Source organism: Pteronotus mesoamericanus, unplaced genomic scaffold (assembly GCF_021234165.1).
Source record: "Pteronotus mesoamericanus isolate MK-2021 breed Mesoamerican mustached bat unplaced genomic scaffold, CSHL_Meso_final contig_25, whole genome shotgun sequence".
In the NCBI taxonomy this organism is placed as follows: domain Eukaryota; kingdom Metazoa; phylum Chordata; class Mammalia; order Chiroptera; family Mormoopidae; genus Pteronotus; species Pteronotus mesoamericanus.
The window spans coordinates 17,043,092-17,057,719 of NW_026555105.1; the positions used below are offsets into that span (position 1 = coordinate 17,043,092).

General features: G+C 48.8%; 1 protein-coding gene across 16 annotated transcripts in view; it reads right to left on the reverse strand.

The window, feature by feature from the left end:
- Nucleotides 1–2,846: 2,846 nt before the first annotated feature.
- EPB41L1 (erythrocyte membrane protein band 4.1 like 1) overlaps nt 2,847–14,628 on the reverse strand; it is a 116,123-nt gene continuing 104,341 nt past the window's right edge. For all 16 annotated transcript variants that reach the window (XM_054573814.1, XM_054573803.1, XM_054573818.1 and 13 more), the window contains 4 exons: nt 13,961–14,044; nt 11,941–12,021; nt 11,534–11,650; nt 2,847–6,256 (listed from right to left, as the gene is read on the reverse strand). In XM_054573814.1, coding sequence (XP_054429789.1) covers nt 6,248–6,256; nt 11,534–11,650; nt 11,941–12,021; nt 13,961–14,044 — 291 coding nt within the window. In that variant the 3' untranslated portion in view covers nt 2,847–6,247. The remainder of the gene's footprint in view (nt 6,257–11,533; nt 11,651–11,940; nt 12,022–13,960; nt 14,045–14,628) is intronic.

A 14,628-nucleotide genomic window follows, 5' to 3' on the forward strand; every position in this document is an offset into this window, starting at 1 on the left:
TAGTCCATTATCTCCCAATCTTACCTTCCAGCCACTCGCGGGCCTAAGAGAGAGCCTCAGACACCCAGCTCCCCACCCAGAGAGAACCAGTTTCAGGTCTGAGTCACCACCTCGGACTCTCCAGCCATAACCACCTAGTGTCCTCCTGCAACACACAGGTCTAGTCCGATATCTCGGTAAGGCTATAACTGTTCCCTGAGGGTGGGAACCTGCCGGTCTTGTTCCCTACTGTTTCCCTGGAACTCAGCACAAAGTCAGGCACAAAGGTTCAACTCATTACATATACAATATTATGCATTCAACTGATGACAGTAATTTGGTATAAATAAATAGCTTCTATTTGGGGGACTAGCCCTGTGCTGGGTGGTTGTACTAGTCAGGGTCCAACCAAGGAAGGAGAGCCAATAGGAGATATACATTAAGAGATTTATTGCAAGGAATTGGCTTATGTGATTGTGAGGTTTGGCTAGATAAGTCCAAAATTCATAGGGCAGGCTATTCATATGTGATTTCTAAACCGTACATTACACTGGTAAGAAGGTATTAGCATCCTCAACCTACAGAAGAGAAAACTGAGGCTCAGGGCAGATACAGAGCCAGAGAGTGGCAGAGCCAGGATGCAAACCAAGGTCTGACTGGCTGTTCTTGTCCCTGTGCTGCTTGCTGCTCCTTAGCTTGTCTGTCACATTTCCTCAGCGACACTGGACACACCAATCTGTCTCAGTCAAAATTCATCTCTTAGCGGTTACAGACTAGACTGGGCCCTGCAGTCATGGTTAGTCACAGTGAGCTGCTGCAGGATTAGCCAGAAATGGCTCCCATCAGTCACAGTCACGCGTGTCAATCTCAACCTGTCCTGTCAGTTCCATTTCCTGCATGAAGAAGCTCTGCTTCCTCCTTACAGCTTCCTATTCCCAGTCTTATGTGCTGAGCTCTGGTCTCGGAGCTTCCTATTCCAGCCAGGCTCCCCATTTTTTCAGAGATTCCAGGGCACTGAATTATGGGCACAGAAGCTTTATATGGTGGCCCAGGAATCCTACCTGTGAATCACATGTCCATCCAGATCAGGTTTCTCAACCTTGGTATTATTGCCATTTGGAGCCCGTGCATTGCAGGATGTTTAGCAGCATCTGTGGCCTCCGCCCTCTAGATGCCAATAGGACCCCTCTGTTGTGGTGACATTGCAAAATATTCTCTGGTGGTAGTTCAGGGGGCAAAATAACTCTCCCTGCATTGAGAACCACTGATGTAGATGAAACAACCGCAGGTTATTCCCAAGCAGCACAGAGGCTGACCCTATATTTATGGGAGACAGAGACACAGATCAAGTGTGTGTGTAGACCCAATGTTTGCAAGCCAAGTTCTATAGCAGAGCCCCAAGGGAAAGGCTAAAGGGATGGCTAAAGGAGCCCTCCTGGGAAAATTTAGGAAAGGAGTCTCTGGTAATTGACAGGAGTCTGCAGAGGGTTGAAGAATTGCTTTTCACTGCATAGCATTTTGTATCATTTAATGAATTATCTCTAAAAACAAAAGAAATAATATCAGTATTTGAAATTATAGGGAAATGTTCAGGATGTAAGTTTCAAAAAGTATTTAGAATGATATGTACAAGGTAACTTCAATTCTGGAAAAATACATGTTCATGGCAAGTCTGAAAGAAAGTGCCCCAAATTATTAACTGGTTCTCGCTTGTGAGATGTTGGGCAATAAAGGTGGTCTGGCCCTGGCTGGTGTAGCTTAGTGGATTGAACACCAGCCTGCAGACCATAAGGTCGCTGGTTTGATTCCTAGTCAGGGCACATGCCTGGGTTGTGGGCCAGGTCCCCATTCAGGGGCACGCAAGAGGCAACCACACATCAACATTTCTCTCCCCTTCTCCCTCCTTTCCCCCTCTCTAAAATTAAATATATTTTTAAAAAAGGTGGTCTGGGGTGACTCAGGAGAATAAAAAGGAAAGTGCTGGTACATGTGCTTCAGGTAGTCCAAGGGGCAAGTTTACATTTTACAGGGATTATGGTTCTTTAATTTTAATTTTTTTGCATTTATTTTTATGATAATCTCCTTTGCCAAGTGACACTAGTTTTTTCATTTGCAGAATATAGTTTTCTTTTTAAGTAAACTTTTTTTTAAGAGTCCATTTTGTAAAAAGTGATGTCACTAAGAAGCTAGGAGGTGTGTATGGGGATATGATAACACGTGAAGGTGGTGGGCAGAGGCTGAGGCTGGGAGTCGCTGTCTCCATCATGCACGAGGCGCCCATGGAGGGGACTTGCAGGAAGAGACCCAGACGTAGGGGCTCTTCTGTCGGGGAGCGGAGCTGGAATCATGCTGTTCCTCCACATGCCAAATCCCTCTGTGTCCCAGGGCCCACACGCTCCCCCATGTCTTCTGCCTAGAATGCTCATACCCAGCTTCTTCACCTTCCTGAGTAAATCTCTTCATTCAGCTAAAAAATAACCTCCCCGGGGAGGTGGTAACTGGCCACCCTATTTAAGGCAATCTCCTTCAGTGACCATCCTCACCCCTTCTGTGCATGTCCTTCCGGTGCTGATCACTCAGAATTGTCTCTGACTTGCCTGTTTTCCCCACTAGCCTGTGAGTTCCTGGACAGCAGGGACTTTGTCTTACTTGTTGTTGTAGCTGCAAAGCCTAATGCAAGACCTGGACCATATTCAGAGCTGCAAATATTTGTTGAAATTGTACTAGGTTGGGATCTCTCCACTCTAGTTTTTGCCTTTCTCACAATGCCACTTGTTCTGGTAGTCAAGCGGGGGGCGGCAGGGGGGGGGAGGGGGGAGAGACAGGCACACCAAGGCAGTTTGTGGTTCAGCATCAAACACATTTATTTCACTTTTATTGAGTATACAAGAACAGAGAGCACACGCATACAGCACGGAGCACTGAGGTGGGGAAGCGTGGGGACCAGAGAGGAGAGAGGGGTGTGAGTCAAAAGGAACAGGACAGCATTGCAGTTGTTTGGTAAGGTGCTTTCGGAAAAAGAAAAAAAAAATAGAGTGATGTTGCTCATGCAGTTTCAGACCGGTCTTGGAATGTACTTGCAGAAAGGTCAAAAATTGAAACAGGTCCTGGCACTTCCTGTACCCTCAGATGGAAAAGATCCCGAGAGAGCAAAGTAAAATGAAAATCTGGGATGGGAGAGCAGAAAAAGCCCCCAGAGAGCATCTGGTTTATCCTCATCATTTTACAAGTGCAGAAACTGAGGCCCCAAAGAGGACACAGGACTAGTTCCCTGTCACATGGTGCTGAGCCAGGATGGCCACCCAGCACTCTCGGCTGCCCTCTGGGACATTTTCCACTAAGCTACATGGTCTCTTGGGTGGAGAGGCAGCACAGAAAGGATGAGAAACATAAAAAAGAAAAAAGGAAAAGTAGGTTGAAGACAGACAAGACAAACGTCTATATGCTCTATGAAGGATGGGGAGGAAACAGTGCCCTAGATTTCAGCTTTGCAGCTCCCCTCCTCCCTGGTGGCACCGCTTGCCTCTCCATGGAAGGAAGGAAGGAAGGTCAGAACATGTGCGGGACAGAGATCTCCACAAGCCCTGGCTGTCCCATGAGCTAAGCCTGGTCCCTTCATCCCTGCAATGAAGCCGCGCACCCAGGGTCTGTCGGCAGATACAGAACCCAGAGAAAATATTCTCCCTCTGAAGTATGTTCAGAATACCCAGTTCTGGCAGAGACACGGTGCCTGAGCCAAATTCTGGGTGGCCCAGAGAGGGTGGAGCCAGTCCAGTTCTCGGCCCGAAAAGGTAGGAGCTTTCAGGTTGAGAAGGGCAAAAAGGAGGTTCGCACTTCTTTGACCAGGAGTGTGAAAAGAACCTGGTGCATGAAAAGTATGCTGTCACACTCAGGGGGAGCTGGAGCGGACCACTTGGTCTGCTCTGGGGGTATGTGGCTGACTCCGCCACCTGGTCCCCAGGTTCAGGGCTCTTTGCCCTCTCTCCATCCCATTTTTGTCCACAGAGGTACACTATTGTGGTTCTTGTTCTGCCTCAGGTCAGCACCAACTAAGTAGCTAAGCATATATGTCCTTGGGGTAACTGATAAGCAAGGCTGGGCCTACTGGAGGGCATCCGTGGGCAATGTTCCCTAACTGGAGAGAGTGTGGGAATGTTCTCAGAAGGGCCAGCCACAGTTAGAAATGTAAGGTTGGCCCAGGGGCCTTCCCCGGTGCCTCCATGCACCCCCACGCCCACTCTCTTTCAGCCCAAGAATAGTGCCTGGCACAAGCAGGTATTCAATACATATTTGCTGAATGAATTTATCAACTGCTTTAGAAGCAGGACTGGGGGTAGGCGAGACGGGACTGAGAAATTAAAGTGCAGTGGGGACACACTCCCTCAGAAGGGGACTTACTGAGCTCAGGGGAGCTGCTTGTGGCGGGAAAGCCTGGAAAAGCCCCCGTGCGCCAGAGGTCAATGCCAGGCTTTTGATGGAATTTCTTCAAGGGCGTCTGCGGTCTTGAGGCAATTTCTGGGACCCCGGGGGCACAGGCTCAGACGCTGAATAAAGGTGAGACCTCCAAAGCCAGGGTCCTACATGTGGCTGGAGACTTTGGGCAGCACTGCCTTTCACCTTCAGCTTGTTCTGGGGTGGGCAAAGCCTTCGGGAATGCACTTTTGACCTATCGGGGCCCACCCTGGGTTCACGGTCTCTAGCATGGCTGCTTTGGCCCTGGAAGAAGAGAATGATTCAGACAGAATACAAGAGTGGTAAAGGGAAAGGCTGAGCTGGAGATTTTCAGACAGCCAGATTAAAGCCACCATCCCCTGCAATGGCTAGGGGGCGTCACCTCCCTGGGGATGGGGAGTTAGCTGTCACAATTCGGTCAGGGAAAGGCAAGACATGTGGCAAAAAAAATAAAAATAAAAATAGAGGACTGAAAACGGAGGCAAGGGAGGTGGGGGGACTGAGCCAGCGGATCTGCAGCAAAACCCTAACTCTAGACCCCACACCTGAGCACAGACCAGGCCCTGGTTGCTACTGCCCAGGGGAGAAGGCATCTTGGACTACATCTGCGTTGCTTCCTTCTTGCCAAACCCCTGCCTCTCCATCTGGGGACCCCTCCCCTCCCCACCAACCAACCAATGACAAATATCACACACTGTATTACTACACTGAACCGTCATCTCCTACTGTGAGCAGCCCACAGCCAGAGTCCAGGTCTCCTTGGCTGGGCCGGTTCAGTGAGATCTAGGAACCTTGGGATACATCAATCACAGTCAGATAATTATAAGTTTAAAATGTCAGCTTCATACTTACCAGCACTGTTTATTTTAATATTTGTTTCCTGTTATATGTAATATACATAACTTAAAAGCACATCCATACAAATCTCCTACAAGCTGCACCTTCATAATGAGAACCCATAAACATACAATGTCTACTTCCCTTCCTGTGGCTTGGTTTTCTGTTCTTGCTTTTTTTTTTCTCCTCATTTCAAGTGAGAGTCATCTGCAGTGGCCCTTGGCAGGACCGGGACACAGATGGTGAGGGGTACAGGGTTGGGAGAGAGGAGGAGGGAGCTGAGACAGGAAATGACGACAAGACTTGTGAGGGGGAGGGGAGGCAGAAGAAAGGGAGGTGGATTTTGCAGCCCAGTGTCAAGACCCATAAAGTAATGATCCAGTGTTCCTCCTCCTCCTTTCCAAGTGGCGAGTTTTCTTTCTTTCTCGGAAAACAGTTGATGGTGTGTGTCTTGCTGCTGCGACTTATCTTGCTTTGCTGCAAAAGGGTTTTCCTTTGCACTTGAGTGGGCAATGGGCGCTGCAGAACCAATGGAATGTTCGTCCACTAGATGTAACGTGCAGGTCGTACTGCACTTCTACAGTCATCGTGGTCTGGATTGCTTAGGTTGTTCCGCAGGGCTTCGAAGGGGAAAGCGAGGGATTATTGGCATTATAACTTTTTCCCTGAAAAACCCCACCAATTCTTCAATTTGTCTGCAAAGGAAATGTAGGTGTTCAGATGTTGGTTGTTGCTGTTGGCCGACTGATTGGCCAGCCCCCAGAAGCAGTGCAAGGACGCAGTGTTTCCTGTATATATATCTATATCTATATATATCTATATATATATTTATATGCTTTTCCTTTCCCAGTCTCTCATCAGTGACAGTACGTCGCAGCTGGGACATCGGTGTTGAGTCGGAGAATCCAGAACGAAGGCCCCTTCTTAACGCTTCTCTGGCTTGGGTTGGACCAGAAACGCCAGCATCTCTTCACAGAGGTCAGGATTCCTGGGGCCAGAGGTGTTGGGAGTGGGGAGAGCACAAAGGAAGGAGGGGGACAAGAAAAGTTAGTAACTTTTCATCACTCATCTTTAAATACACAAGAGGTCATTTTTAGCTAGCCTTTACCATGTGTCCTTTATTATGACCCAGGAAGGCAGAGTGACTTGTCTAAGGCCACACAGCTTTTAAGTAGCAGCTGAGAACTGAACGCATAGCTGTCTGCCTCCAAAGCCCATGCATGTTTGCTTGTTTGTTTCCAGGAAGGAAGTATCTTTTCCTTTGGCCTGAAAATCTGTCCAAGTTTTCTTTAACACTGAGAAGTTAATATCACAGTTGGTTCACTTTTTCCCCCATCATCTCTCAGTTCTAAGAAATGTTTAGCTGAGACTGCAGATGTTCTTCTTTTGTTTGTTTTTCCTTTCTGTTCTCCATGGATGGGCCTGCTGTGTCCTGGGGTTGAAACCCCAGAGGGCAGTGTCTAAATCAAGAAACTGGAGTTTGGATTTGACTCCAAAACATAGAGGTGAAGGGCGTGGGCTCTGCAGCCCTGACTCCTGAGTTCAAATCCCACTCTACAGCCTACTAGCTCTGGGCGAGTTTCTTAACCTCGTTTAGACCTCAGCTGCGTCCTGTGTAAGATGGGTCCTCCCTCATGCAGTTATGAGGATCCAAAACAAGGATCGGCATACAGTAAGTGCTAAACAAATACTGCCTGTTCTTGTTACTACTATTGTTGTTAACGTAACCACATACTATTCTGATCTCCTTGAGAGCAAAGGCTGCCTTTTACTTATCGCTCTTTCCAGTACCTGACTCTATGCCCAGCACATAGCAACTACCCAGAACTATGTAACAGGTGGTGGGTCATTCTTGCCTTTTCCTCACTCACATGTGGTCAAGTGCTAGTAAAGTCATATAAATGAGGTTCTTCCCGGCTCATTTCCCGAGATGGAAAAGCAGGCCCAGGTTCAGTGACTTAGTAAGTTTGTTAGAACCAAAGGCTCCTGCTTTGGAACAGGTCAGTTATTTTTCCCCCATTTAATTAAAAATTTGAAGGTAAGAAAGTCCTAGGAAGCTGGGTAAGTGCCACCCCCTTCCTGGCCAGGTTCGGGAGACAGGAGGCAGGCCACTGGGAGATAAGGGAGCAGAGGCCACACATCTGGCCTGCGAGGTTGCCGAAAAAAAGGAAATGTGCGATATAAGGGTGCTTCCCACACTCACGGCAAGAACTTCAAGGAGGAAGAATTCCCAGAAAGAAGACTGAGGTGAATGAAGCAGAGAAAGACGTTACTGGAGGACTCAGGGAGAGCAGATGAATACCAGGAAGATGGAACCCCACGTGGCAACAGGGCCCCGTGCGCCTGGCTGGTGGTGGAAGTTTAAGGTCTGACTTACTCAGGACTCTCCTCACCTCTAAATGTGGCATAACCTCAAGGGACAAGGAAGCAGGTTCACCTTGTCAAGCACCTTCTGTCTGTGAGACATGGCCCTGGTGTGTCACTGCTGTGGACCAAATGTTTCAGTTGCCCCTGCAAATTCACATGTTGAAGCCCTAACCCTCCAGGTGATGGTATTTGGAGGTGGGGCCTTAGGTCATAACGATGGAGTCCTCATAAATGAAATCAGTGCCCTTGTAAGAAGAGACGTGTGGGAGGTTATCTTTCTCTGCTCTCGGTCATGAGAGGACACATAGAGAAGACAGCTGTGGGGAAACCAGGAAGTGGGCTCTTGCTAGGAACTAAACTGGCTGACACCTTGATCTTGAACTTCCCAGCTCCTATAACTGTGAGAAATAAATGTGTGTTGCTTAAGCCAGCCAGTCTATGGTCACAGATGTTGTTTAATTATTATAGGGCTCTGCTTTAGAGATTAACTCCATTTTGTAGATGAGGAAGCCCAGGCCCAGGGAGGGCCACCTGGGCACACTGCTAGCAAGGCGTTTCTGGCCCCGAAGCCTGGGTGTGTTCTTTCTGCTCAATTCTGTTACTTTCTGAAGACTTTTGTCTTACAATGGCAGGCTGCACTTTAAGTGTGCTCATCAGTCAATAAGGTGTAAACAGGACTCTGGGCACATGAGACATCTTCAAAAGCCCACAGATACTCCAGAAGTACCAGGGACATCAAAAGAATATAGTACTATAATTTATCCTTCTTAGTTTATTGCAGAAGAGTCCGAATGAACAGTATTTTGTTAGCCTACTTTAACAGTAGTAATAGTCATAACTTTTATTGAGTACTTACTATGCGCCAGGCACTGTGCTAACTACTGCATATTTATGACCTCAGTAAGCCTGTGAGATAGATTCTATGACAAGTCAGTGTGGTGAGGAGGTTAAGACCATAGAGTGGATTTGGAGTCTAACTGATGAGGTTTGATCCTCTAATCAATCCATGATGTTCTCCCAGATCCATGACTGTGAGCAAGTCACCTAATGTCTCAGAGTCTCAGTGTCTTCATGTGTGAAACGAATGACCAGATAACAGTACTCACGTTGAGGGCGAAGCCTTGTACCTGAACAGCGCAAGCACTTGTAAGTGATAGCAACTGTTACTACTGTGACTGTCATCGCCACTCAGCTGATGAGGAAACATGGCTGAGGTGGTAAAATAACTCGCTCAAAGTCATGCCACTAATAATGGGCAGAGCTGTGATTTGAATCCAGGTCTGCTGTAGAACAGAGCTCTTCCTTGGGGTACAGGACGCATCCACTGATTCAACCAATGCCTTTCAAGCACTTCAAAAAGTTTTGTAATTCACAGCAGACCTTTCCCCCTGAAGTAGTGAGTGTGACTATACTAAGAGTCAGAGGCGGCTCCTTGGTGATAACAAATGACAAAGCCTGTGGGTGGAAACGGCAAGGAGAGGCGTCTAGCTCGCCAGGGCAACATAAACAAGGCAACCCTTACAGAAGGATCCAAAAAAGAAAGGGTGCATGGTGGTGTGGGGGGCAATGGCATCAAAGAAAGCACTGAGAGAGGGGTGCGGAGGGGGAGCGAGACAGCCAAGGGAGGGGTGAGGTGGGCAGGTGTGAAAGGCTGCCTCGTGGTGGGTGGGCAGGATGTGGCACCTGGGACAGGACTCTGGATGGCCGGGGGAATGGGAAGGCAGGAGCCTGGTGGGCGGGCTGGGAGTAACCCAGGAAAGACGAGGACGAGTGAGACAGGGAATGAGGATGGGCATTCCAGGAAAACACATGGCAGACTCTCTAGGAAAGCAAATAAAAAGCTAGAGGGCTGTCCCTGGAAGGCGGCCTGCCCTACCTCTTCATCTTGCAGATGCAGAAAGAGTCTCCACAAGGGAAGAAACTGGCCAGTGCCCACACACCCAGTCGGTGGGATGGCTGGGACTGGAGCCGGGTCCCTGGATTCCCAGCACAGAGTTCTGCACCTCAGTGGCTCCTACACCTGCCTGCACATGGACTTCCTCAGGACCAAGGTGTAAGTGAAGATTCCCAGGTCCTGTCCCAGCGCTTCTAAATCAGCATTTATGGCTATAGTTGTCTAGTACCTGTATTCCCCAGGTAGCAGCACTACCAGGTCAGTACCTGCTTGGCAAGTGACCTACACTCCTCCACTCTGAGGTCTGGGGGACAAAAAGCAAGATTAACGGGACCACTGAGGAGACAGAAGTGACAGTCACTTGCATAAAGGCTGAGGAAAGCTGGAAGGTAGGCTCATCTGTGACGAGCACACACTTCGGGACCCGCGCTGTCTGATAGAATGCGAGCCACATGTGGAATTTAAAATTTTCTAGATGATAGATTTTCTAGACATTTTCTAAATTTTCTATTCTTCTAAAATCCTCTTGATAAATGGAAAATTTTATTTTCTAAATTAATATTCTAAATTTTTATTAAAAGTAGTAAAAAGCAACAGGAGAAATTAATTTTAATAATATATTTCACTTAACCTGCCATATCCAAACATTATCATTTCAACTGGTAATCAGTATAAAAATTATTGAGATATTTTACATTATTTTTTTTTACTATTAAGTCTTCAAAATCCTGCATGTATTTTACTCTTAAAGCACACCTCATTTCAGACTGGCTGTTTTCAAGTGCTCAATAGCTGTGTGTAGCTTGCAGCCCCCACGCTGCATAGCACAGACCGACCATTTCCATCACTGCAGAAAGTTCTGTTGAACAGCATAGTCTAGATCAGGGTTCTGGCAGCCTTTCAACGTGGCGGGAAAATGTTTCCATGCTTTTTCTTCTAACACAAGGGGGGAGGTAATCAAGGGAAGAGAAAGAAACATTCTTGGCTCTTTCTAGAAGGCACTGGTTTTATTATCAGGAAAGAGAGCAAAAGGAGACCTGCTATGTGTGAGGGTTTTTGAAATGGATGTTTTTTCATTGTGGTATACCATGTGACATGTGTCAAGTGCAAAAATCTAAGTGTAGAGCTTAACAAATTGTTACATACGGGGCAGGGGCAAAAGGAGGTTTTGTTGTGAGTATGCAAAAGAGTTTATTCTTGAATTATTTATGAATTAAGTATTGCATTATTTATTTGTATTACAACCGTAAACCTGCTTCCGCCCACCCTGGTATGCATAAACCCAGGCAACGCACCCACCTCACGGCGCTGGCCTTTCCAGCCCCCAGAGGCTCCCCGGTGATTCTGTACTGTCAATCCCACCTCCCAGATGCAGCCAGTGTTCGGACTTTATCATCATTGATTACTTTTGCCAATTTTTGAACTTCCTATGAATGGACTCCAACAGATGTATCTTTTGGGTCTTCGTACAACTCAATGTCTGTGAGATTTTGTCTTGTAGGTCTGAAGAATTTCAGTTCATTTCCAAATAAGTGAAGGAAAGCCCCATCTGCTGCAGCGCCGTCTCATTCCTCTTACCCACCAAGGTATTGATGGCCCATTGGAAACAGAAAATTATTGGGGCTCCTAAGGTTCTGGCCCCAGGTGCCGGAGAAGTCAAGGGTTTGCCACCTAGCAGGACAGATGGACTCAAGGGCTCTGGCCCCCACATTTTCCCTTAGTAACATCCAGTGACCCTGGGGCAGCAGTGTGGCACTGGGCCTGGCAGGACTTTTTCTGACTTCCAGCTCATAGGCAATGGCCAAGGAGGTTGTGCGTACCTCCGTCTGCCCTGTCTCAGTAACCACCGACAATCCTGTTTCCCCTTTTCTTACCACTCCTGATTTACTTTTCTGGGTCTAGGGCCTGAAACCCCAAAGAACCAAGGGACCAAGCCACAGGATGGGGTCTCAGATGGAAGTGACCCTCATCCCTGTCATGGCTGCTGATCCTCATGAGCCTTACCTGTGGCTTCTTGTCCCTCTCCTCCGGGGATGGGTCTGTTTCTCTGTATACGACAGCTTTGGTTACCAGCATGTCAGGATGCTGAAGTTTGGCCTCCTTGATGGCCAAAGCCAGGGCCTGGTGGAAAAAAACAGCAACGTGAGGCACCACAGAATATCAAATACGAGAGAGACCACGGAGACCAACAAGCTGCTTAGTGCACAACTGGGAAAATGGAGGCCCAGGGAAGGGCAGTGGTCAGAGTTAAAGACACTGGAGCTTGGGTGTCCTGGTTCCTTTGGTTCCCATTCAATACCCCTTCCTTGGGGGCCCCTCGTCCAGACAGGATTGGCAGGAAGTGAACATCTTCTTAGCCCACAAGGGCACCCATCCATGGGTAACCAATATGGCGTTCTTTATTCTCATACCTGGTCTTGATCAACATCTTCGTCTCCAGTAATAATGATTCGCTTCTCGATCCTTGTCTCAGAAAAACCTCCTTTCACAGTCTGCAGGGGGAGAGGGGGGCACAGTCAGCCTTGGGTCCTTCCAGACCAGCAGCTGTGACAGGGGAACCTATCCAAAGTATCCCTCAAGGGCATGACTGGAACGAGCAGTCACCTTCTCTCAGCCAGAAAAATCTGGCTCCTTCAGATTTTCCTCTTCTGGTTTTGGGACTTCAGATTGCAGATCTTGCCTGGTGGTCACCACTCCCCCATATACCAAACTGTCCCCTTCTAGGTCTTCCGGCCCAGATCAAATATGCCCTCCCTAGCTTTGTTGGCCATCCTTCCACCTCCCTGCCTTGGTACTCCCTGAACACCAAATTTGTATCTCTCACGGTTCTAGCCCTCTCTGCCCTTTGCCAACCTTAAATATGGCACGTGGTCTTGTCCACTAGGCTGGCGCTCTTGGGGACAGGGGCTGTCTTTTTTTCACCTCTGTATCCCCTCGTCCCCCCCTCCCCTGTCCTGTCTGACCAGGGCAGGTGCTAAATGCAGATTTGTTGAATGAACGCATGAATGAAATGTGAATGGTGACAAGGTTCTGCCTTAAATGACTTTAAACAATAGTACAAGAGAAAGTTTGTCGATGACAGTGGTAACCAGCACTGCTTCTGAAGGGGGAGGTTTGGGTGTATGTTTAGGAGTAGAAATGGGGCAGGACCTCCTCGCGTGGCATAGTCCAGGGGGGTGGTGGCTGAGGGTGGTCCAGTTGGCGTCAGGAGTGGACAGAAGGAAGGGGGGCTCCCAGTTGGCAGGGCCAGGGGGTACTACAGGGAAAAGAGTTTTCTGAGTTGTATTCGGTTGGGTATGTGACGGAAAACCTTCCTGTCAAGCTTTTGGTGAAGTCAGTATTGCTCACTAATGCTTTTGGTGAAAGTGGGTGCTTTCTGGGGACGATACAGAGGTGCTGGGTCCTCCACAGGGCGGGGCAGGGCTGGGACAGTGTATAAAGGGCTAGTGCCACCTATAAGACTTCTTTGGATGGCTCAGTAGAACCTGGAACTCATCCTGGCTCCCTGGCCTCTCTCCTTCAGGCCCCCGTCTGGGGCCTAGGACCCCTCCTGCCGTCTGTCTGGCCGCTCAGGGGTGGCCATGCCCGCCTGTCCTCAGCCCTGTCTTCACTGGCTGGGTCACGGCTGATGCATCAGGAATGCCTCTCTTCCTGGCTTCTCCTCTTCCTTCCTCCGCTCTGACTCCCACCCTGGTCCAGGCCCTCCATCCCTAGTCTCGCCACAACGCGCTTTCTGCTTTCTCCCATCTACCTGCACATCCTGGTGGATCTAATCTCCTCTCCTTAAACCCCTTCTCACCGGCTTACTCCTCAGTTAAGAAACATGGACAGCTTTCCAGTGGTTCTCAGACTTGGGCCCCCCACTGGCACATCTGTCCCAGAATTTGTCTTACTTGTCTCTATGCTGCCCCTCCTCCTGGCCCCAGTTCAGCCTCGTTTCCCACAGTCACATCCCTACATGCTGCTTCTGGCTGGCAGAGACCACTGCTCCTGGTTCCCACAACGCGCATTGCTTACAGCTCCTCCAACAGCCCCTCGCACAGAGTGAAATCTGCTTAATGGACAAATAAGCAAACGTTTTCTGCCATTTCTGCCTCATCTTCTTCTCCCTCACAGGTCCTACCTGCTTTTCCAAGACCCAGCGCAAACCTCACTCACTTTTTCCATAAGATCCTTCCTCACTCTTTGAGCCTTCCTTATATCGCCTCCCTCTACATCCCTCCAGCACTTAAGGTCTGTAAGATGCAAATGCTATGGTTCGCAATTGCTCCCAAGGAGCCGTTCTCACCCCTTAAGCCTGGCAGTCAGTGTGGAAGAGCAGGGCCATACCCAGGGCAAACCATAACTCAGAACAAAGCGCACTGCACTCCAGAACCTGAGAACACCGCAGTGTTCCCCAGGCCGAGCATATGGCACCCTGCTGCTACTCACTTTGGTTACATGGGTGGTGGTGGAGGTGGAGAGGGTTTCCGCGGTGGCGCCGTAGGTGCTGGTGAGGACATCTTTCCCGATGATCTGCAGAATATAACCACCCCCCACCCTGGGGTCAGGTGAGGATGCTGGACTCTGCAGGGTGGGGGAGGGGTGGGGTAAACCAAGGGACAAGGTGAAGGGTCCCCGAAGGTGAAGTTTGGAAGCCAAGGTGCTCGGAACCATTGAATCTAAGAATTCAGGGATACTGGAATCTTCAGAATGCTAGACCCATAAGATTCTCAAAGCCTGGAATCTCTAAGAACCTGAGATTCCAGGCTTTGAGAATCTTATGGGTCTAGCATTCTAACAAGACCCAGAATTCTAAGACCCTAGAATTTAAGAATCCTGGCATCTTAGAAGAATGGACAGAGGGATCCAAGGTGGAAACAGAGCTCCCTCTCAATCCCCCACTCTATTCTCTCTGGGGCTAGCTGATGAGAATGGCAGATTGAGAGACTACAGGAGTTGCAAGAGACCTCACAGGGATAGACTTGGGCTCACAGGACAGCCACCGACAGAGCCGGGTCCAGAATCCAAGCCTAGGGACTCCCAGCCCATTGCTCCTCCTGGTCAGTAAGGAGAGAAGATACAAAAGAGCCACATCACAGCACAGGTACCACCGAAGG